Source organism: Carcharhinus amblyrhynchos, chromosome 8 (assembly GCF_965287045.1).
Source record: "Carcharhinus amblyrhynchos chromosome 8, sCarAmb.v2.hapA, whole genome shotgun sequence".
Taxonomy (NCBI): domain Eukaryota; kingdom Metazoa; phylum Chordata; class Chondrichthyes; order Carcharhiniformes; family Carcharhinidae; genus Carcharhinus; species Carcharhinus amblyrhynchos.
Window position 1 is genome coordinate 32,414,945 of NC_137331.1, and position 25,445 is coordinate 32,440,389.

Below are 25,445 nucleotides of genomic sequence, written 5' to 3' on the forward strand. Positions count from 1 at the left end.
AACAATCCAAGCCTACCCAAGCTCTCCTTATAGCTCAAATGCTCTATCCCAGGCAATATCCTGGTGAATATCCTCTAGTGCTATCACACCCTTCCTATAGTGAGGTGATCAGAGCTGCACACAGTATTCCAGCTGTGGCCTAACCAAGGCTCCGTACATTCCAACATTTGGCCTCTCAAGGCAGGTTTCAGAGTTATCTGAAAGACCACTTCAGTTCTTCCTGCCCAGTAAGAAAGCACAGGAAGAAGTCTCAACACCAGGTTGAAGTCCAACAGGTTTATTTGGTAGCAAACGCCATTTGTTTTCAGGGCTTTGCCCTTTGTCAGATGAGTGAAGGAAGTAAGAAAGCCACAGGAACCTCACCTCATTGCTATGCCAAGATCCTACCAACTGTGGCCATTTACAGAATATCCATACAGTGAGGTGCCAAAGGTGATCAGCGGCTGCATGACGACTCAGCTTCTGTCCACTAGCCCCAAGCTGTAAATGTGCCATTCAATGAGGCCATTTGATGAGGCCTTCTAACCATAGAGGAAGAAGTGATAGAAAAATATGACGGTGTCAAGCAGGGAGTTATTTTTAATCCCTGACGAACAATCAGCATAGCACCAGAAAAACACACAAAACATGTTGTCTCCATACCCACCCTCTCTCCAAAAGGAACACACTGCGAAGACAGGAAACGATGCACTCCCCTTCTCAAGGACATAAAACTAGCAACATGTCTTGCAAGATGTGTCCGTAAATTATCCTTACGGGAATGTATGTGCCGAAATTCTTCCTATCCACACTCTTACTGAACAAGTGGCATGGATACAGGGCAGGAAATCCCATTTTGTAGTCACGATGATTATTTTGTTCAAATTATTAAAACAGGATCTCTGCTCTCCTACAATAGCACAATAACTTCAGTAAGGCCTTTGACAAGGTCCCTCCAGTAGTTTAATACAGTAGGTGAAGTTGCACGAGATCAGAGGTGAGCTGGCTAGATGGATACAGAACCGGCTCGGTCATAGAAGACAGAGGGTAGCAGTGAACAAAACGAAGAACAATACAGCACAGGAACAGGCCCTTTGGCTCTCCAAGCCTGCACTGATTATGTGTTCCTAATTAGACCGTTTGTATCCCTCTATTCCCAGTCTGTACATGTGGCTATCTAGATAAGTCTTAAATGATCCTAGCATGTCTGCTTCAACCACTTTGCTTGGTAGTGCATTCCAGGCCCTCACCACCCTTTTTGTGTAAAATACATCACTCACTATCTGTATTGAACCTTGCACCGTTCCCCCCACACCCCCCGCCTTTACCTTGAACTTGTGACCCCTTGTGTCTGTCATTTCCGACCCTGGGAAAAAGTTTCCAACTGTTCACCCTATCTATGCCCTTTACAAATTTATAAACTTCTATTGGGTCACCACCACCCCCACCCCTGCCCTGCCCAGCCTCAGTCTTTCCAGGGACAACAACCCTAGTTTACCCAATCTCACCTCATAGCTAAGACTCTCCATACCAGGCAACATCCTATTAAACCTTTTCTGCACTCTCTCCAAAGCCTCCACATACTTCTGGTAGTGTGGTGACCAGAATTGGATGCAGTATTCCAAATGTGGCCTAACCAATGTTCTATATGACTGCAACATCATATGCCAACTTTTATACTCTATGCCCCATCCAATAAAGGCAAGCATGCCATATGCCGCCTTCACCACATTTTCCACCTGTGTTGCCATCTTTAAGGATCTGTGGATTTGTACACTCAGATCCATCTCTGTGTCTATACACCTGATGGTTCTGCCATTTATTGTATCGCTCCCCCCTGCATTAGATCTACCAAAATGGAAGGATACATTGGAGGGCTGTGACAAATGGCATTCCACTGGGATCAGCGCTGGGATCTTTATTGTTTGTAATAAATATAAACGATTTGGAGATAAATGAACTGGCTTGATTAGTAAGTTTGTGGAGGACACAAACATTGGTGGCATTGTGCATAGTTTTGAGGACCGTCGGAGGATACAGCAGGATATAGATCGGTTGGAGACTTGGGCAGAGAGATGACAGATGAGTTTAATCTGGACAAATGTGAAGTAATGCATTTTGGAAGGTCTAATACAGGTGGGAAATGTACAGTAAATGGCAGAACCTTTAATAGTATTGATAGGCAGAGGGATCTGGGTGTACAGGTACGAGGGTCACTGAAAGTGGCAGGTGGAGAAGATAGTCAAGAAGGCATAAGGCATGCTTGTCTTCATCAGCTGGGGCGTTGAGTTTAAAAATCGGGAAGTAGCTTTTTAGAACCTTATTAGGCCACACTTGGAAGATAGGCTGGAATTTTACCGGCATGTCCACCCCAAAATCTGGACAGGCAAGGCTCGCAGGATGGAATTCTCCATTGTCCTTGGGCAGGATTTTACGAGCCTCGCCCAAGACGAGGCTGTAAAATACCAGCAATCGTGTTCAATTCTGGTCACCACACTACCAGAAGGATACGGATTCTTTGGAAATGGTACAAAACTGATTTAACCAAGATGTTGCCTGCTATGGAGGACATTAGATATGAGGAGAGGTTGGGGAAACTTGGTTTGTTCTCACTAGAAGGTTGAGCAGGTGACCTGATAGAAGCCTACAGATTATAAGGGGCATGGACAGAGTGGATAGTTAGAAACTTTTTCCCCGCGTGGAAGAGTCGATTACTAGGAGGCACGGGTTTAAGGTGCGTGGGGCACGGTTTAAAGGAGACATACGAGGCAAGTTTTTTTTTTACACAGAGCGTGGTGGGTGCCTGGACTCACTGTCGGAGGAGGTGGTGGAAGCGGATACAATAATAACTTTTAAGGGGCATCTTGACCAATACATGAATAGGATGGGGATAGAGGGATGTGGTCCCTGGAAGGGTAGGGGGTTTTAGTTCAGGTGGGCAACATGGAAGGGCTTGTTCCTGTGATGTAATTGTCTTTGTTTTTTGATGTAATGCCAATTCACTCATCAGATCGTCCTCACTTTATTAACCAAAGTTGGCATTACCTGATCCCTTGCAACCAGGGGATCTGTGGAGGCCAGGTCATTGAGTATATTTATTTCACTTGACAAAGGAGCAAAGTTCCTCAAAGCATGTGATTTTATAACCTGGTATAGTGTAACCTCTTATCTTGAGTGTAATTAAAACAGGGATAGATAGGCCCTTGATTGGGAAGGGGATGAAAGGTGACGGGGGAATGGGTTGAGAAACTTATCAGCCATGACTGAATGGCGGAGCAGACTCAATGGGCCGAATGGCCTAATTCTGCTTCTATCTCTGATCTTAATTTTTGAATCTGGGAAAACATGCTACTGAGTTCTTGCACATTGTTAAGCCCCACACAATGGGGTGGGAGTCCAGGCTAACTGATCTCGCCACACCAAGCAAGAATCACTAGATGCAAACTGGGGCAACGCTCAGCAGGGACAGCGGATAGTAAATTAAACATTAAAATTCGGACATGAACTGTCCACGGTGTCTCTGGAGACCTACAACCCACTCTCTCCACTGCAGATCTTGAACTACTTTACAGAAAAAGACATTAACAAAGAGGAAATGGAAAATATTTACCATAACATAATTCAGACACAAGACAAATCCACTCTCAAATACTTGTGTTCATTGAAAATGAATGGTCCCTGGCCTATCAATGAACTCTGAGACTGTACTCAACCACGTACAAAGGAAATTACAGCACAGGAACAGGCCCTTTGGCCCCCCAAGCCTGCACCAACCATGCTGCCTGACTGAACTAAAATCCCCAATCCTACCGGGCACCATATTCCCATCCTATTCATGTATTTGTCAAGATGCCCCTTAAAAGTCACTATTATATCTGCTTCCACCACCTCCCCTGGCAGCAAGTTCCAAGCACCCACCACCCTTTGTAAAAAAAAAAACTGCCTCATCTATCTCCTTTAAACCTTGCCTCTCGCACCTTAAACCCATGCCCGTGGTAACTGACCCTTCCACCCTGGGAAAAAGCTTCTGGCTATCCATTCTGTCCATGCCTCTTTTAACCTTGTAGACTTCTATCAGGTCTCCCCTCAATCTCTGTCATTCCATTGAGAACAAACCAAGTTTCTCCAACCTCTTCTCATTGCTAATGCCCTCCACACCAGGCAACATCCTGGTAAATCTTTTCTGTACCCTCTCCAAAGCCTCCACATCCTTGTAGTTTGGGACCAGAATTGAACCCTATGTTCCAAGTACAGCCTAACTAAGGTTCTATAAAGCTGCAACATGACTTGGCCAATTTTTAAACTCAATGTTCCAGCCGATGAAGACAAGGTATGCCTTCTTGACTAGCTTCTCCACCTGTGTTGCTACTATCGGTGACCTGTGTACCTGTACACCCAGATCTCTCTGCCTATTAATACTCCTAAGGGTTCCGTCATTTACTGTATATTTCCCATCTGTGTTAGACCTTCCAAAATGCATTACCCCATATTTGTCCGGATTAAACTCCATCTGCCATCTCTCTGCCCAAGTTTCTAACGTATCTATATCCTGCTGTATTCTTTGATGTACTAGTGGAGTTAAAATGTACAGAGTGAAACCATGAGAACATTCATCTCTAAGCCAGTATACACGATCGATAGACTAATGGTGGGGCAAGATTTATGACTCACAATTAGTGAGTTATTCAACTTCGTTAATGGCATTTGAATCATATTCCATAGCTGACCAATATTAGTTTGGATTTCACAATCAGCGGCAAAGCAATGATACTCGCTGCTGACCTCGAAGAAAGCTGCCCTCAAGGATCGCGTGATCCCCTTGCGGTGGATTTCCTGACCTCGGTTTGAAGTTGACACCAAAGTCAAGGGGATCTCCAAGAATCCAGGGGCAGTGACGTCTGCAAGCAGGACAAGTAGTCAATCACAGCAATAAGGTAGAATATCATAAATGCAAAAAAATTTCAAAATGTGGATCATTTCATCAAAGTAGTGCAACTTGGTACCCAACATTCATAAAATTACTTCAGGATCAGCGAGGTTGCATAGCGGTAAATAAAAAATTTAGTACACCTTTTAAAATCCTCATTCCAATTCTACAAGGTGGAACTTTTCCAAGAATTTTTTACAGCAAGACTTGTACTGTAACAGTGAAGCTTCTGCTCAATTCACTGATCTCTATTTGATTGCATCTGATTTCAAAGACTTCAACAGTGCTTCCTCCAGAGAAGCATTGAATCATTCCTGGATTTCCAAATTTATCTGCCCATGTACAGACTCCAGAAGTTGCTGTTGGTCTCAGGAGTAATGACAGTGAATGCTGAGAATTCCACTGTCATTAGTACTGCAAACTCCCAGCCATTGTCTTGCTGCATATTTGGAGGATTTTCACCAAACATTTTTTTTTTACAATTCAAAGTCACTCAGAGTTGTCATCCACATATTGCTGTTTTTCACTCATTTTCTGATTCTGCCTCACTCTGTCCCATCTTTGTTTCAATAGAATCATAGAACCCCTTCAGTGTAGAAGGAGGCCATTCGGCCCATCGAGCTTGCACTGACCACAATCCCACCCAGGCCATAACCCCATACACTTACCATGGCTAGTCCCCCTGACACTAAGGGGCAATTTAGCATGGCCAATCCACCGTACATCATTGGACTATAAGGGGAAACCAGAGCACCTAGAGGAAACCCATGCAGACATGGAGAGAATGTGCCAACCGCACACAGACAGTGACCCAAGCTGGGAATCAAGGCCCCCAGGGTCCCTGGCACTGTGAGGCAGCAGTGCTAACCACTGTGACACCATCCATTAAAGGAAGGATGTGACATGTTAAGCTGAGGGGGATATGCAGTGCCCTTAAAATGTCTTGCAGTTGACCTGTGGTCTGCATGGCCAACTCGATTACCTCTCCCAACCTTCAACTCACAATTATCATTAATGCACACTGCATTATCCCTACTCCCCCAACCTTACAACCACTGAGCAAACTCTCTGCTAGTTAGTCATACCTAACACAAAGGAAGATGGTGTGGTTGCCTGCTAAATTGCCTCCTCCACACCCTTTTTCTTATCATACAGAAATGGCATAGTGCTATTGTAATTGGACTAGTAATCCAAAGAATCAAACCCGGGTCCCTGGCTCTGTGAGGCAGCTGTGCTAACCACTGTGCCGTCCATGTGTGTGGGGTTACTGGGATAGGGTGTGACAAATGTGAGGTCATGTATAACACGGATGGGAAATATAAAGTAAATGGCAGAAATCTTAAGGAGCAGTGATACCTGGGTAAGGTACTCTGTCAGAGAGTTGGTGCAGAACCAATGGGCCGAATGGCCTCCTTCTGCTCTGTCAGGATTCTATAATTCTAAAACCACCTGCACTGCTGCTCCAGTGCCTTAACACCAAGTATGAAAACTGTCATTCACAGCTATGGGCCTATACAGTGTCAAAGCTTTAACAGAAAGAGAACTGTTGCTCCCACTCTACAATTATTTTTCCTCATGAGGGGAATCCATACGTCCAAACAAGAAAGAGGTGATACCAGGACCAAGGCTTAAGATGGTATCAAGAGCGTGGATAGGCTATGGTACAGGCCATTGATCAGAAACAGGCAGAGGGTGATTCTCTGCATCATTTGCCACCTTCTTTAGTTTTGGACTAGAAGGTAATTATAACAGGAAGCGTATTATTAACGAACTTTAAATTGACAGCTTGGCACAACAAAAATAGCATGATGGGGGTCGTACAGTAAAGAAATAATGGGGAGTGTTAAGTGTAATGCAAAAGAGTAAATGTTAATGTAAAATATACTACAAACAGAGTCCTTTGGTTGTTCCTCAATATTCAAGATTTTATTTCTGGTTGAACTGGTTCACTGTTGATGACACTGTCTGAAAGAAATGGCCTTGGGGGCTGGGTGGGGGTGTTGCTATGCCTCAGGTTTAAGTAGGACTCAGACATCCTACCACAGGGAATAGAGAAAGCGCAGTGCAAATTGAATGATTACTGAAGCACTCTGGGTTAATTAGCAGCTGTATCCAGGGATAGTAATTGACTGCCTACCCCATTTACCAGCTTAACAACTCCTCCATGCAAGTTTCACCTAGCAATGTCATCTGCACACTTTCAACAAAAGCGTTCAGACAAACAAAAGAGCTGTTAGTGATAATCTGACCAACAACCGGTTTTAAACAGGGTCCTTTCCTGTCTCTTCCGCTCACTTTTCTGTCAAAATTACCCCCAGCTTGCCCCATTAATTCACCTCACGTGAAAAGTAACCTTTTGGAATCGTCTCCTCCAGAAAGCTATGGAAGTCATTCAATATGTTCAAGGTTGAATTAGACAGTTTTTTGATTGACTGACAAGGGAGTCGAGAGGTATAAGGAACAGTCAGGAATGAGGCTTCATCATAAAATCATGATCTTATTGAATGTGGAGCAGGCTCAATGGGGGAATGTGCAGAAATGGCTGATTTCCTGCTCCTGTTTCTAATGTTCTTCCGTGCCCACTCTCCTTTTACTTCAACCTCAATTTCATGACCGATGGTCTTCTCTCCCCCGAGCCCCATTTCCACAACTTATTCTCTCTCCATTGTCTGACCCCGTGCTTTGGTCTCCCTCTCTCCAAAGCCTCCGATTCCAATGTCCCCGTTGTGACTCTCCACCTCCCAAGCCTATCAGAGACTCTCTCCCTTTGTTTGCCCCCGTTGACCCATTTCAAATCCAGCCCTTCTCCTTGTTCTGTTTTTTTCCATCTCTTCTTTCTCTTCCTTGAACTCCCAGCTGTTTCTCACCAGTCCACCCCACTTCCTTGTCCTCTCCGAGCAGGGATTATTCCCGAACAGTGCCCCGTGGCAGCAGAGGTGGGTGGAGAGATGAAGGGAGGGTTGTTGTGGGGGGCGGTGAGGGTGGGGGAGCTTGTGTGTGTGTGTGTGTGTGTGTGTGTGTGTGTGTGTGTGTGTGTGTGTGTGTGTGTGTGTGTGTGTGTGTGTGTGTGTGAGACAGGTAGTCGGAGAGATACATCACTGAGCCAGAGGCTTCACTTTGGTAACTGCCAATGTGGAGGATAGCAGTGTCCCTGTAGGCTGCAGCCAACAGATCCTGGGAGATTCATGGGTCAGTCTGAGATATTCCCAACTCAATACCCTTATACGGAGGTAGCAATGTCACTGGACTAGTGATCCAGAGGCCCAGACTAATGCTCTGGAAACATGGGGCGGAATTCTCTGGCCGTGCTGGTCTAAAAGCTGAAAATTCCCACCTGACTGTGAATGGGGTTTGACACTGTCTGCAACCCATTCGCTAAAGTTCCAGTGGCGGGCGGGATGGGAGAATTCCAGCCATGGTTTCGAATCCTATTAATAAAATCTGCAACTGAGCTCCACCCTCAGTAATGATGGCCGTGAAACTATCACCCATTGGCACAAAAATACATCTGCTTCACTTCCTTTCAGGAAGGAAGTCTGCCGTCCTTATCTGGTCTGGCCTAAATCTGGCTCCAGATCGACAGCAATGCGATTGACTCTTAACTGCCCTCTGAGATGGCTTAGCAAGTCACTCAGTTCAAGGGGCAGTTAGGGATGGGCAATAGATAATGGCCCAGCCATTAACACCCACATCCCATTGATTAAAAAATAAAGAAATAAAAGCCTGAGTGCAATTTTCTTCCAGATCCTTCACAGATCATCTGAAGGGAGCAAAACAATATCCATTGGCTTAACGTCTCAGGGAAGGAGAGAAATAAAAGTGCAGTGAATCCTTCAAAAAGCTGCGGCCAGTTTAGAGAGCAGTTTCACTGTTCTCAAAGATAGCAGGTTGAAATAACAGCCAGGGAGGCCTTGCAGCTGGAAGGAGAGAAACAAAGCATTTATACATCAATTTGCACACCACAGGAATTCCTATAACGCTAATTAAATACTTTTGTGGTGTTCTCGCTGTTGCAATGAAGGAAATGTGTGGTCACCACATGAAGATGTCAAAATCAGTCGTGGGATAATGCCCAGATAGTCTGTTTCTGTCGTGATGCTGATAAATACTGGCTAGTAAACCAGGAAAAGCTTCTTCAGAGTATTGTTGTGGGACATTTTTACATCCATCCGAGAGTCTGTGCTTAGCATCTCCGCCTAAAGTCTAGCAACTGCAGCGCTCTAGGCTACCAGCCTTTTTATGTGCCTCAACTTTTCAATGCTACTGTGGGGGAACTTTTAACGGAGGGTCAGGAGTGATCCTCAATAGAGGGGTGATGGCAAGGCATTCAAATCTGAGAACCATACAATCCCTAATGTGCAGAAGGAGGCCATTCAGCCCATCAAGCCCACACCGATACCAACCCCCAGGCCCTATCACCACAACCCCATGTATTTACCCTAGCTAGTCCCCTGGACACTAAGGGGCCATTTTAGCATGACCAATCCACCTTACTCACACATCTTCAGACTGTGAGAGGAAACTGGAGCACCTGGAGGAAGCCCATGCAGATGCGGGGAGAATGTACGAACACAATGCAGACAGACACCAAGACTGGAATTGAACCTGGGCCCACTGGTGCTGTGAGGCAGCAATGCTAACCACTGTGGCAATGGGCCACTCCTCATATTGTGGGTCAAAGTAAGGTGATGGTTCCAATTTTATATATACACACGTAACTCTTACCACGTTTTATATCTTTTACTCCCCTTTGTACCTAAACAGTCTTTCTATTTTCAGTATTTGGGTGTCATTTCCTGGATTCAAAACCACAGCTACCGCCTACCAGAAAGTCTTTCAATTTTGTTTAAACTGAAATAAGGCACCCCTTTCTCTGCAATACCCTCCAACCACACAACTCTCCAAAATATCTGTGCTCCTCCAAATCTGGCCTCTTGTGTGTTCCCAGTTGTAATCACTTCACTACTGGTGGCCAGGTCTTCAGTTGCCTAGCCCTGGGGATCCATCACCCCCACCAATGCCTCCCTCCCCCACCCCCCACCCCCCGCTAGCCCCAACCTCGTACATATCACCACCTCGCTTTCCTCCTTCACGACACACATTAAAACCCACCCTTTTGATAAAGCCTTTTGTCATCTGGCCTGATATCTTGCTATGTGGCTCAGTGTCCTTCCTTGCCTTACACTGCTGCTCTGAAAGGCCAGAGGATGTTTAATTATGTTACAGGTGCTACCTAAATGCAAGTCTTTGTTGCCACCACTTTATCACATTGGCATGTAAGACCTTATAAGCAGGAAGTCAATAATATTGGTCAGGAGCTTCCTTTGAACTTTCCTTCTCCACAAGTCATCGTAGGTGCATCTCATACACTTTTGTTTCATGGCCTAATTAACTAGATCCCCAAAGTGCTGCAAGAAATACTAAATGTTAAATAAAAACATTATAAAGAAATTACACCCATTGTCTGATTCTTGTCATTGAAGCCTCTTCCCCCAAGGCTGTGACAAGACTTTGAAAATGAAACATATTAAATACAGAAAAACTCCAATTACACAATTCTTGACTGCAGCAAAATTTGGAACATGGTAGGAAAATGTTCGTAGGCACTTCACTCTGCAAATGGAATATGTCACTAAATAGGTAATTAGGTGCCTGCCTCGGCTCAATGCTAGCACTTCCACTTAGATTTAAACAGCATGGTCTAAACTGAGACTCACTCAGTTCTGCCCTGCCAATTAGTGCCACCTTTCAGGTGAAACCCTAAAGCAAAGTTCCACCTATCTGCTCCATTGTACATAAAAGACTTCATGGCACTATAGCACAAACAGCAAGGCTTTCTCCCTGTGACCTGTCCAAATTTAGCCCAAAACCTACACCACTGAAACTTATCATCTGTTGTTTATCTCATAACTTTTTAAAAATTATTTTATGGAATTTGGAAAATGTTGGCTAGGCCCAGCATTTATTGCCCAACCCTAATTTCCCTTGAGAAGATGGTGGTGTGTCGCCTTCATGAACCGCTGCAGTCCCTGAGGTGTAGGTACACCCACTGTGTTGTTAGGGACGGAGTTCCAGGATTTTGACCCAGCAGCCAGGCAAGGAACGGTGACATATTTCCAAGTCAGAATGATGAGTGGGAAACTCCAATTGGTGGTGTTCCCAGGTACCTGATGCCCTTGTCGTTGTAGATGGTAGCAGCTGTGGGTTTGGAAAGTGCTGCCAAAGGAACCTTGGTGAGTTCCTGATGTGCATCACATAGATGGTACACGTGGCTACCACTGTTCACTAGTGGTGGAGGGATCGAAGATGGGTGGATGGGGTGCCAATCAAGCCAGCTGCTTTGTCCTACGTGGTATATAATTTATTGAGTGTTGTTGGAGCTGCACCCATCCAGACAAGTGGAGAGTGTTCCTGCTGACTTGTGCCTAGTAGATCATAGAATCCCTACAGTACAGGAGGAGACCATTCGGCCCATTGAACCTGCACCAACGTCAATCTCACTCTATCCCCTTAACCCCACTTATTTACCCCGTTGATCCTCCAGAAACTGAGGGAAATTTATTATTTCAACCTATCCTGCACATCTTGGGACTGCGGGAGGAAACTGGAGCACCTGGAGGAAACCCACGCAGACATGGGGAGAATGTGCAAACTCCACACAGTGACCCGAGCCGGGAATTGAACTCAAGTTCTTGGTGCTGCGAGGCAGCAGTGTTAACCACTGTGCCACAGTACCACCCATGGATAGATGGTGGACTGGCTTTGGAGAGTCAGGGCATGCATCCTGTAGCTGGTACACAATGCAACTGCTGAGCTTTTTAATCGGGGGGGGGGGAGTAAATGTCAAAGGTGGTGAAGAGGGTGGAAATTAAGTGGTTAGTTTGTCCTGGATGGTTTCGAGCTTCTTCAATGTTGCTGGAGCTCTTCTTCAACATTACAACCATGTACGTATTTCAAAAACACTTGGCAGTGAAGTGCTTTGTGTCATGCTCAGACCATGAAACGTGTCACACAAATGCAAAAGGTATTGTTCCACTCAAAATGGACACATCATCCAAAACCAAACGGACAAACTGGGCTCAATTCATGATGGATTTCTTCAAACTGGCCCCATTTACACCTCCCAGTTCAGAGAGTGCTGGTTAGAGTACAAATTTTGAACATGATTCACTTTGTTCAAGTCCTTTTGAATTCTGTCACAAAAGATTGTATGGTTGGGATTTGGTGGTTTTTTTTGTTTGTTAATCCTGCTTTGAACAAAATTATCGCAATGTCTTTGTTCTGACATATTAAGTGTCACTTTGGACTAGATGAGAATAGAACATCCAAACAGAAAGAACTCAAATGCATCTCTCTGGCACACTCATGTCTCTTTGTTAAAAGTAATTTAAAGAGCTTGACTAATAAGCAGGTATTAACAACCTTTTTTTTTAAAAAAAAGCACACTTGTGAATTTTTAAAATGTTCAATGTCAGCTTCAATGTTCAGTGGATAGTATTTGTGACTGGAATTTTACCATCCTACCCACCATGGAAATTGGAGTAGGTGGACAATAGTGAGGTCCATTGGCCTCGAGAAGGATTTTATGGTTTCGGGATGAGCAAGGCTGTAATTGTGTTGAGTTCCTTGGGTATAATCTAACTGACCATATGTGGTGTCACTTTGGAAGTGCTGAGCTGGGGAAGGCACTGTCCGTTGGACAGGACATTGAAACTGCACTCTTGCCTGTCTTTTCAGAGTATTTAAAAAGACTCATACAATCTATGTCAAAGATTCTTCGCACAACCATTGCCATCAAAGCTACTCATTATTATTTGAAGGTCTTGCCTTATGCAAAATGTTGGAATTTCGTACCCACTAAGACCCATGGCAGAGGGTTAATATTCACAGTGCCAAGGATCTGGGTTCAATTCCAGCCTCAGGTCACTGTCGGCGCAGTCTGCACATTCTCCCCGTGTCTGCGTGGCTTTCCTCCAGGCACTCCGGTTTCCTCCACAGATGTGTGTGTTAGGTTGATTGGCCATGCTAAATTGCCCTTTAGTGTCAGGAGGGTTAACAGGGTAAATAAATGAGGTTTTGGGAATGGAGCCTGGGTGGGATCATGGTCAGTACAGGCTCAATGGGCTGACTGGCTTCCTCCTGCACTGTAGGGATTCTACGATTTGGCTGAGACATCAAATTGAGAACTAATGTGACTTCTAACAGGAATACGGAAGATCTCCTGGCATTGTTTCCAAGAGCAGGGGAGTTCGCCCCAGTGCCCTAGTCAAAATGCATCCTGCACGCAACACCTAAAAACAGATTATCTCCCAATTGTCACATTGGGTGACGGAAGCAGTGGTTACGTCACTTGTATCATGTAAGCATTCTCCAAGGTGGCCTTCACGACACACGACAGCGCAGAGTCCTTGAGCAAAGACTGATAGCCAAGTTCCGCACACGTGTGAGGACGGCCTCAACCGGGATCTTCAAGTCACAGTAACTATAACCCCCATCACTTGCCTGGGCTTGCAAAAATCTCTCTCTCTCTCTCTCTCTCTCTCTATCTGTCCTGGCTGGAGACAATATATTTCTCTTTAACCTGTACTTAACCCCCTCTCCAATCACACTGTCTGTACCTTTAAGACTTGATTAACTGTAAAGACTCACATTCCAACTATTACTTTGTAAAGTGAGTTTGTGTCTTTATATGCAACTTGTGAAAGGAACTCCCACTCACCTGATGAAGGGGCTGCGCTCTGGAAGCTGATGGCTTGTATTACCAAATAAACCTGTTGGACTTTAACCTGGTGTTATGAGACTTCTTACTCTGGTATCGTGATCCAGAGGCCCAGAATAATATTCTGAGGACAAGGGTTGCACCACCGGCAGCTGGTGGAATTTAAATTCAATAGATTAATCTGCAATTGAAAAGCAGTCAGTATGATATCAGTGTCATAAAAACCCATCTGACCATAAGACCCTAGGAGCATAAGGAGGCCATTCAGCCCATTGAGTCTGTTCTGCCATTCAACAAAGTCAAGACTGATCCAATATGATAATCCTCAACCCATAACCCTTAATTCCCTTACTGATTAAAAATGTCTCAGTCTTGAACCTACTCAATGACCCAGACTCTAAGTCCTTTGTGGTAAAGAATTCCACAAATTTATTCCTCTCTGAGAAAAGAAATTTCACTTCATCTCTGTCTAGAATGGGTGACCCCCTTACTCCCAGATTAAGCCCTCTGGTCCTAGACTCTCCCACAAGGAGGAACAACCTCTCAGCATCTACCCTGTCAAACTCCCTGAGAATCCGATATGTCTCAATAAGGTTGCCTCTCATTCTTCTAAACTCTGAGTACTGACACAACCTATTCAAACTCTCCTCATAAGAAAATCCCTCCTTACCTGGAAACAACCAAATGAACCTTTTCTGGATGGGCAATATGGTGGCACAGTGGTTAGCACCGCTATCTTACAGCACCAGGGATCCGGGTTTGATTCCTGGCCTGGGTCACTGTCTGTTGGAGTTTGCACATTCTCCCTGTGTCTTGCTCCGGGTTTCCTTCCACAGTCTGAAAAACGTGTTGGTGAGGGTGCATTGACCGTGCTAAATTCTCCCTCAGTGTACCCAAACAGGTGCCGGAGTGTGGCAATTAGGGGATTTTCACTAACTTTGCTGCAGTGTTACTGTAAGCCAATTTGTGAAACTAATAAATAAACAAAACAATGCCAGTATATCTTTCCTTAGATAAGGGGACCATAACTGTATTCCTGTCTAACTAGTGCCTTGTATAGTTTTAGCAAGACTCCCCTATTTTCATACTCTATTCCCTTTGAAATAAAGGCAAACATTCCACTTGTCTTCCCTATTACTTGTGAACTTGCATGCTTGTTTTGTGTGATTTATGCACAAGGACCCCGAAACCTTCTGTGCTGCAGCTTCTCTATTAGTTCACTAGTGCCCTGGGATAGAAATCACCAGGGTAGATAGGTTTCTGATAGACAAGGGAATTAAGGGCTATGGGGACAAAGCGGGAAAGTGGAACTGATCCACTTCAGATCAGCCATGATCTTATTGAATGACGGGGCAGGCTCGAAGGGCTAGATGGCCTACTCCTCCTATTTCTTATGTTCTTATTTGTAGCTGGGCTGGCCAGATCTACACATGAATACAGGCCCACAGATATGTGGCTGATGCTTCATTAGGTCACGCCTAGCAAACCACTCAGTTCAAGGCCAGTTAGGGATGGGCAACAATTGGTGACCTTGCCAGCGACGCTCACAGCCTGGAAAATATTTCTTTTAAATTGCTGTTTGGGGAACCTTGCAGTGCCCATACTAGCTGTCTAACTTCCTACAACAGTGACTGTAGTTCACTCCTTGTAGCCAAACTCCTTGGAAGGCCCCGAGGCTGCAACATGAATGCAAGATCTTTCTTTCAAAGTAGTTTGTTGTTAATGAGCTATTTGAATTTTATCATATACGATCTTAAGAAGTGCTGCACTGCTTATCATATACGATCTTAAAAATGCTGCATTGGCACAGTGGTTAGCACTGCTGCCTCACTGCGCTAGGGTCAGGGTTCAATTCCAGCCTCGAATGACTGTTTGTGTGGAGTTTACACATTCTCCCCGTGTCTGTGTAGGTTTCCTCCTGATGCTCCAAGCTCGTCCCACACTCCAAAGACGTGCGGGTTAGGTTGATTGGCCATGCTAAATTGCCCGAAAGTTGAGTTTATGTTTATTTATTACTGTCATGAGTAGGCTTACATTAACACTGCAATGAAGTTACTGTGAAAATCCCCTAGTGAAAATCTGTGGCGCCTGTTTGGATACACTGAGGGAGAATTTAGCATGGCCAATGCACCTAACCAGCACATCTTTTGATCTGTGGGAGTAAACCAGCTTGGGTGGGATTGCTGTGGGTGCAGGCTCAATGGACTGAATAGCCTTTTTCTGCACTGGAGGATTCTACAAGTAATATAAAACTGTACATCAACTTTGAATCATTTTGGATGTTAATTGATTACACCGAGGTTTCATTTTGAAACAAGGTGGAGTTGTGCCCATTCACAATAGGCTCCTCTATGTTTGAAGTAGAGCAATCCAGGTATCCAAAAGACTTCCCACACCCTAAAATAGTTCCCTGGCACAGTCTTAAACTGCTCATATTCCAACAGTACCCTCAGCGGAGGGCTCGATTGTCCTCTCAAGAAATAATAGTTGAAAAGACAATAAAAAATACACACACACAAAGGCATTCAAACACTCAGACATCGCAGAGCTGAAACGGCAGGTTAACTGACACAGGCAGTTTCATTTTACAAGGTGCACATTCAGCAAAGCCACTCCCGTCTCCTCTTTCAGAATAGCAAACATTCATGTGTGTGTGTGTGTGTGTGTGTGTGTCCCTGCCCTCTCCCCAGAGCTGAGCAAGTAATATAGTTTGTCCAAACTGGGACACACACACATTGGCTGAGTGACAGATTGACCCCAGCCCCTGGGTGGGGATAAGCAACTCAAAAAACTTTTTTTTTGCTGCCCTTTCTGACCCGACATATCCGTCCCTTTCCGCCAACTCACTTACCTTGACGTTTCAGAGAGGGAGGGAAAGAGAGAGAGAGGGGAAGGGAAAGAGAAAGGAGAGAGGGAAGCTCGGATCCATGCAAACCAGCCACATCTTCAGCCCAGACAGCAATAGCTCTGGAGGGGGCGACTCCCGCCGTCCAGCTGAAACCCCGCTGAGAATCGACAAGTGTCTGGCGGAGGAGAGGGAGGAACAGCAAGAGAAAAAAAGCACGGGGAGGGACGGCAGAGCCTCTCTTCCTCTCCCACTCGTACCTGAGAGCCTGTTTGCAACCGGGGAGGCGGCCGAGCAACAAACACCTGGGAGGCGCTGGAACAGCAGGCAGAGCTGGTGAAAAGCCCCATCCTGAAACAACCAGGGAGGATTTACAGTCCGGAGCTGGAGAGAGAGAGAGAGAATTCAAATTCCAATTCTGAACAACCAGGAAGGAACTACAGTCTGGAGCTGCAGAGAGAGAATTAAAAATCCAGTTCTGGAGAGAGAGAGAGATGATTAAAAGATCCTGTTCTTTAAAGGAAGGATTACAGAGCTGGAGACACAAATCAAATTCCAATTAAAAGGAGGAATTTAAAGTCTGGAGTTGGAGAGAATTACAATTCCGATTCTTAAAGGAAAGGAATTAAAGTCTGGAGTTGGAAAGACAATTGAAATCCATTTTTAAAAAGGAATTACAGATTGGAGTTGCAAAGACAATTAAGACCCAATACTTAAAGGAAGGAATTAAAGTCTAGAGTTGGACAATTAAGATCCATTTTTAAAAGAAAGGAATTACAGATCGGAGGTGGAGAGAGGGCCCCTTCCCTGAGGGACTCTTTCTAACTTTGCTGCTCTGTCCTCCAGGCCTGATGGATGTGAGTGTGCTGGAAGAACCCTTGTGTTGGAGCCTCTGACTTTCTCTCTGACTCTGGGCTGCTGCTGGGGCAAGTAGCGAGAGAGAGATCCCCCCCCCCTCCCCACTTTGTCCCTGGTTGGGTTTTGTTTGTGTGTGTGTGTGTGCTTTCACTCTGTGGCTTCCCGGGAGAGGATGGGGAACCAGGTGGAGAGGTTGACCCATCTCAGCTACGCCGAGGTGCCCACCGCCGAGCCGGCTGGGGGCGAGCTGGAGGAGCCGGGACCCCGCATCGGGGTCTCCTACATCTTCTCGGTGGACGAGGACGAGCTGGAGGAGGCTGGAGGAGGGGGCAAGCTGGAGGAGGAGGGGGAGAAGGAGGAGGACGAGGAGGAGGGGGAAGGGGAGAGGGTCCCCTACGACCCCCTGGACGAGGTGGAGTGCTCGGTCTACTACAGGGACGAGTGCATCTTCGAGAAGAGGAAGGGCAGGCAGGGCGGGGAGCTGAGCCCCCTGCCCCCGGACAGCCTGCTGGACAAGTGCCGACCCGGGGACCTGCTGGAGTTTGTGGGGGGCAGCCAGTACCCGCACTGGGTGGTCTACGTGGGCGACCTGCAGGTGGTCCACCTGCACCAGGCGGAGATCCGCAGCGACCTGCTGAGCGCGGCTAGCCAGGGCCGGAGGGGCCGAGTGGTCAGCCAGCGGTACCGCTACAAGGCGCTGCCCCCCGAGCGGGTGGTGCAGAGCGCCCGCCAGCAGCTGGGGCTGAAGGGGGCCCAGCTGGGCTGGAGGAGCTCCGAGTGCTTCGCCGCCTGGTGCCGCAGCGGCCGCCGCGAGTTCAAGATCGGCGGCGAGCTGCGCATCGGCAAGCAGCCGTACCGCCTCCGCCTGCAGCTGGGCGGCCGCCGCAGCCACACGCTCCACTTCCAGAGCCTGGAGGACCTGATCGTGGAGAAGCGCCGCAACGAGCGCATCGGCCGCGCCGCCCTGCTCCAGGAACTGGCCACACACCTCCAGGAGGAGGACCAGCAGAGGACTGGCCAGAACCAGCACTGACAGGGTTAAACACCCAGCCTGGGACTGGCCGTAACCAGCACTGACAGGGTTAAACACCCAGCCTGGGACTGAGGGGGTTAAACACCAGCCTGGGACTGGCCACAACCAGCACTGAGAGGGTTAAACACCAGCGTGGGACTGAGGGGGTTAAACACCAGCCTGAGACTGGCCACAACCAGCACTGACAGGGTTAAACCCCAGCTTGGGACTGAGAGGGTTAAACAGCAGCCTGGGACTGAGGGGGTTAAACACCAGCCTGGGACTGGCCGTAACCAGCACTGACAGAGTTAAACACCCAGCCTGGGACTGAGGGGGTTAAACACTAGCCTGGGACTGGCCGTAACCAGCACTGAGAGGGTTAAACACCAGCCTGGGACTGAGGGGGTTAAACACCAGCCTGGGACTGGCCGTAACCAGCACTGACAGAGTTAAACACCCAGCCTGGGACTGAGGGGGTTAAACACCAGCCTGGGACTGGCCGTAACCAGCACTGAGAGGGTTAAACACCAGCCTGGGACTGAGGGGGTTAAACACCAGCCTGGGACTGGCCGTAACCAGCACTGACAGAGTTAAACACCCAGCCTGGGACTGAGGGTGTTAAACACCAGCCTGGGACTGGCCACAACCAGCACTGACAGGGTTAAACCCCAGCCTGGGACTGAGAGGGTTAAACAGCAGCCTGGGACTGAGGGGGTTAAACACCAGCCTGGGACTGAGTGAGTTAAACACCAGCCTGGGACTGAGGGGGTTAAACAACCACAACCAGCATGGACAGGGTTAAATCCCAGTTTGGGACTGAGAGGGTTAAACACTAGCCTGGGACTGGCCATAACCAGCACTGACAGGGTTAAATCCCAGCTTGGGACTGAGAGGGTTAAACACTAGCCTGGGACTGGTCATAACCAGCACTGACTGGGTTAAATCCCAGCCTGGGATTGAGTGAGTTAAATCCCAGTCTGGGACTGGCCACAACCAGCACTGATGTGATTAAATCCCGGCCTGGGTCTGAAAGGGTTAAATCCCAGCCAAGGACTGACCACAACCAGCAGCGACAAGGTTAACATTACCTGGATTGGACTAAACTTCTACTGACAGGGTTAAATCATTGCCTGGGAGTGAGATGGTTAAAGTCCCAGCCTGCAACTGGCCACAACCAGCACCGACAGGGTTAAATCCCAGCCTGGGACTGAGAGGGTTAAAATAACTGCCTGGATAATAGACTGTGAGCAGGTTAAAATCCCAACCTGAAACTGGGAAGGTTAAAATTGGGCACAACTCTCACTGAGAGGATTAAAATCAGAACCTGGGACTGAACAGGCTAAAATTCCAACCTGGGACTGAAAGGGTTAAATTCGCAACCTGGGACTGGCCACAATCCCTATTGAGAGGGTTAAAATCAAAACCTGGGACTGGACTGAACACAGGTTAAAATTCTAACCTGAGACAAGGCACAACTCCCACTGAGAGGGTTAACGTCCCAACCTGGGAAAATATATACTTTACAGTTAAAATCCAACCAGACTGGAATGACACACGGTGAATAGGTTATAATCCCATCCTGGGACTCCCATTCAATCCTGGCTATCCCTGGAAAGCTGCTCCCAGTTTTGTTTCTATTCTGCCCTTCTCTTCCCACCCTCACACGAAAGGAAAGTTTGTCAAAGTGGGCAGATTGCAAAGAAGTAAAACTGGTAATAACCATCGTATTAATTTTTCTACAAATGTCTGAGTTTGATATACCTGTCGACTTGTTGCAATACAGGAGTGCTGGTGCCCTTTGCAAAATGGTAATTTTTTTATACCTGATTGATAATTTTTGACTTCTTTTGTTACTCATTGCCTCCTTCCCTGGTGTCCAGGTCCATCAAAACCCCACTTTAACTGAGAATTAAACAACTTCTCTTCCAAAGGGAAGATTGCTCAGTCGTAATAGTGCCTTCAAACTGAAGGGCAAAGTTTAATAATAGATAGGGGGTTACTGAACTGAATGTCACAGGAAGTCAAGTAAACTCAGTTGTGGCTCTGGACAATGCCTGCTAGGTTTTAAGGGATTCAGTCAGGAGAATTCTAAAATGCTTCACTCACCAAATACGCCCTCCACTCAACATTTAATTAAAAGATGAAAGAAGTGCTTCATACGATTAGCTGGGGCAAGTAGCAAGCAACTGGTGATTTAATTGTAAGCTCAGTTTGAATCCTGTACTGATGCTGTTGGTTCCCCTTGCCATAACACATGGAAGCAGAGTTTGAGAGTGCCCACACTCCTTGCACATCTTTATTGAAATTGAATTAAATATTTTTGTAATGATATTTTTGAATTTATTGTGCATTATGTTATGCACTAGGGTTGATTTTTTTTGCCTGCCTTAATGTTGATGTGAGTAACATATCAAAATTTTGAAAGGTTCTAAAGATCAACGCAATGCACAGATGATGTATTAAATAGTGTCTTAATAAGCACTTGTGTTCATTGAAAAACCATGTAATAAAATGTTGGATTACATGATTTTCCATCTGAGAATCCTTGTATAGTATTCGTGTAAACACTGAGTGGCGAGGCAGGTTTTCCAAGTCCCTATCCACTATCTCTTTAAAAAAGTTTGACAGTATATTTCAGTCTCCTAGTTCCCATCTGAAGGTGCACAAATAAATCAGATACACTTGATACATAAGAAAGAACTTGGATTTACATATAGTTCAATTCCAGTGCTATAACTTCTGAGCCCTCATGTTTACTTCCCTTGAATGCCTATCCGTTTTCCAGTTCAAATTATTGAAATCTACTGCCCTCATGAGCAGCGAGTTCCATTTCATGACCAGTCATTATATCTGTACTGTGCAGAAGGAGACCATTTGGCCCATTGAGTCTGTACCGACTCTCTGGAAGAGCGTCTTATTCACTCCCACTACCCCAATTCTCTGAGAGAGTACCCGGCCCTTTCTCCCACCCTATCCCTATAACCCCACACAATTACCATGGCTAATCCATCTAACCGACACATTTTAGGACACTAAGGGGAGATTTAGCACGGCCAATCCACCCAACCTGCACATGTTTGGACTGTGGGAGGAAACCCAAGCAGACACGGGGAGAATGTGCAAACTCCACACAGACAATCACCCAAGGCCAGAATGGAACCCAGGTCTCTGGTGTTGAGAGAACATTGTGAACCACTGTGCCACCAAAAAACAAAAATGCTGCCTTCCAATCTCTAGACCAAACCTTGAATCTGTGCCCCCTAGTTCCTGTACCATCAGCTAATGGGAACAATTTTATCTTATCTAAACCTGGGCGTAACCTTGTGGAACCTCAATCAAATATTTCTTCAATCCTCTTTGCTCCAAGGCCTTATGACCTTTTGAAGGATATATTAGAAATCATTTAAGCCATTAGGTGTCTGCTGCTTCAGGGTGAATGTGAATTCAGGAGGAGAGGGGATAAGGAACATTTTTGATTATTTAAAAAAAAGCAATGCAGCCAGCATGATGAGAACTATCTCTTATTTAGAATAGTCCGTGATGGTTTTAGCTGTGATTTAGATGCAGTCATGAATTTCCATCATGAGCTGTGGATACAGAAGTTGACAACTGTGAGGGAGTTGAAGGACTGTCTCTCGGAGGCATTCATATTAGATAACTGCTTTCTGCAGTCATTCTCCAGTAATAACTCTCCACTTTGTTGCTCGAGAATCTGTCCTGTTTGAATTGTATTGGAAAGTAGTTGCTGTGCAGCCACCAGATAAACTTTTAAAACAATTGCGTGTATTGGAAACTTTTGGGACTGGAGAAAGACTTTCATTTATATAGCAATTTTCACAACCTCAGGTGACCCAAACACACACTCGAGAATGGTCACTCTTGCATTGTAGGAAACATGGCACTCAGTTTGCACACAGCAAGATCCAATCCATTACAGTGTGATCATGGCCAATTCATGAGGTTGGTTGAGGGAGTAATGTTGGCCAAGACATCCAGGACCAACATCCCTGTTCTTCATGTAGTGCCACAGGATCTCTTGCGTCCAACGTAGAAGCCATCAGGACTTCAGTTTAATGTCTATTTGGAAAGCCCATACTTCCAACAATGGAGCATGCCCTCTGTATTCCATTGACATGTTAGTCTGGGTCCCAGGGCTTGATCCCATAACCTTTGGACTCGGGTGAGAGCTATGGTAGCCACCACCCTCACTGCCTGTATACCTTCCCCCTGACCTGGGAAATCGGGATGGGCCAGTGATCGTCATGCCATTTTACTGGATGTGCACAGAGATAGACAGGAGAAGTTTGGCCACTCAGACCACTGGTAATGCCTATCCCCTTTTGTCTGCTCCACATGAGCTGCTTTTTGTTTACAGTGCCATAGAGCTTGGACTGTAATTGAAGGACCAGATCAAAAAACATCTACTTTGATGTTCCTCCTGGCCTCTGGCAGCACAATCAACAATTTGTTTGTATTCACAGTCTGCCATTGACCTTGCAAATATTGTCAGTTGCAAATTGCAAATATTAATGGGCTACCTTGCCGCAGGGAGCTCTCTCAGCTGCATTTTCCCTTTTGTTGTGGATTCCAAGTAAGACATGATCAGCCGTGATTTAAGACCTACATCTCCAAAGTGGCAACAGATACTTCTGATTCCGTCCGGAATATGGTGCGATTTCGTAGAATTGCTCAGTGCAATAAAAGATCCTGCAAAGCACTCACTGCCGCATCAAAATGAACACCACTAAGGCAGGGACTGCTTCTGAGGGTTTTTCAAATTAGCACGGGGAGTGCCCAGTGTAGTCACTCAGAGCACAGCAACCACAACAGAGTCTGTCAGTTGATGTTTTGTGTTGTAAAGCCACAGTAAGTTATTAACCTGCAAAAAGAATGTAATTAAATGTGTTAATTATGGCATGATACCTTGCAAAACAAAACTGAACAAAGATGCCCTCAGTACACCTGCCTCTTTCAGAAAGGAAGCCTTTCACACCATAGAGTTAAATTCAAGGAAGACAGTGTGTGTTTATCCTGAGACGGCTTGAGCAGATACTGAGTAACTGCCAAGATCACAGGATTCAAGTGTTCAGTGGGCAAGGGCCATTTATTGAATCCAGTCTGTTCCCTAAAATTATTCTCCAATTAAACAGGGATTCACACTTTCTAACAACTATAAAGGGGGTGGAGGGGGTCTGCCTTGTTAAATAATCCTTTGTAAGTATAAAAACTCCAGGGGCTGAATTTTCCCATCCCGTGCGCCATGGGGATCATGACAGGCGGGACACTGACCATGCAAAAAACCATTGGCCTCGGGCTGGATTTTCAGGCTTTTGAGCGAGTGCGGCCAGAAAACCCTGTCCCAGGAGTCAGCTGTAAAGAAACGGTGCTTTATGGCATAAAATAAAGCCTGTGGTGAACAAAAACAGATCTCAACTGGGGCAATGCAATAATGGACCCGCTCAGGGGCCTGCTTTATAAAGGGGCTCAGTATAAAAGCTCCACCTGATAAGGTAATTACTAATCTTCAGGGAGTGTATTGTACATGTCCTATAGGGAGGTACACGTCCTATAGTGAGGTCAATCAGTAATTCCCCGTGCAAGTCACAGTGAACATTTGGGCAAGTATCCTGATTCCAGCGGGAATTGTTTCACCCGTCCTTTGGACTGATAAGTTTGGCTATATTCCCAAGGTTTAATGGTGGCCTGTTTGTAGTATTTAAAGCAGTAAAGGGCATTGATAGGTTAGATAGGGAATGGATATAGCAAGGGACTTTGAACTAACAACAGTAAAAGAAAAAGTCTTCATGCAATGGGTTGCACATGAAGAATCGGGGAAATGTTTAGAAAGGAAATGGATATTTAGATGGATGTGAAGAATGGCTGTGGAACTAGGTTGAACAAGTTAAAGATCAGTCATGCCTAGCAATATAACACATTTGCCTCAACTGTAAGTAGTAATTTCAGTTACTAAATTTAGATTCCTTTGTCAGCTCCTATACCTGCTCTTGATTGTGCTGGTATCGACATTATCCTTGTGCTATATGAACCCTCTTACAGCTCTTCTTACAATCTGGACTTGGCACTTTCTAATGTATTAATATGTTCAAATGTTTATTTATTAGTGTCACAAGTAGGTTTACATTAACACCTCAGTGAAGTTACTATAAAATTCCCCTGGTCGCCACACTCCGACACCTGTTCGGCTACACTGAGGGAGAATTTAGCGTGGCCAATGCATTTAACCAGCATGTCTTTCAGACTGTAGGAGGAAAGTGGAGCACCCGGAGGAAACCCATGCAGACATAGGAAGAACGTGCAGACTCCAGACAGAGAGTGACCCATGCCATGATTCGAACCTGGCACTGAGACATTAGTGCTAACCACCGTGCTGCCCTTGCTCTTGAGGCAAATGTCCGGCATTGGAAAAAGTCCCCCGTTCAATAAAAAGACATGTTTGTTTAATCTTAGCCCCATCTTTTCACCATACTACATTTACATTCCCGCAAAATAGCAACCTCGATCAGCTTAATACCACTCTGTCTCCTAAGCTTCCTGATGACATAACATTACTGTATGAGGCGTGATATAATTCTGTTGGAAAATTCTTACTGTAATTCCGATTATTTGAAACGGTCATTCGTATGAACCTTTTGCCTTCGATCAACTTCATGAATCAGATTCACAGGTTAGAAAAATTGGAATGCACGGTGGTTAATCCTGTGGCTTCACAGTATCAGGGACTTGGGTTCAAGTCAAGCCTTGGGTCACTGTTTGAAATATAGTCACTCGCAGCAGTGACTATACTTCATAAAGTACTCGGGGCAGCATCTGTGTGGAGTTTGCCCATTCTCCCCGTGTCTCCATGGGTTTCCTCTGGGTGCCCCAGTTTCCTTCCACACTCAAAGATGTTGTGGGTTAGGTTGACTGGCCATGCTAAATTCATAGAATTCTACAATGCAGGACGAGGCCATTCGGCCCATCGAGTCTGCACTGACCACAATCCCACCCAGGTCTTATCCATATAACTCCATGCATTTACTCTAATTAATCCTCCTGACACTAATGTCAATTTAGCAGAGCCACTCCAACTAACCCATACATCTTT

General features: G+C 45.8%; 1 protein-coding gene across 1 annotated transcript; it reads left to right on the top strand.

Moving 5' to 3' along the window:
• Nucleotides 1-16,289: 16,289 nt before the first annotated feature.
• lratd2a (LRAT domain containing 2a) lies at nt 16,290-18,382 on the top strand. The gene has a single exon (XM_080193848.1). The coding sequence runs from the start codon at nt 17,501-17,503 to the stop codon at nt 18,359-18,361; it is 861 nt and encodes a 286-aa protein (XP_080049974.1). The 5' UTR covers nt 16,290-17,500; the 3' UTR covers nt 18,362-18,382.
• Nucleotides 18,383-25,445: the final 7,063 nt, after the last annotated feature.

Bases quoted from the DNA above. Each gene is read 5' to 3' on its own strand.
- lratd2a (XM_080193848.1), top strand. From the start codon at position 17,501: ATGGGGAACCAGGTGGAGAGGTTGACCCATCTCAGCTACGCCGAGGTG.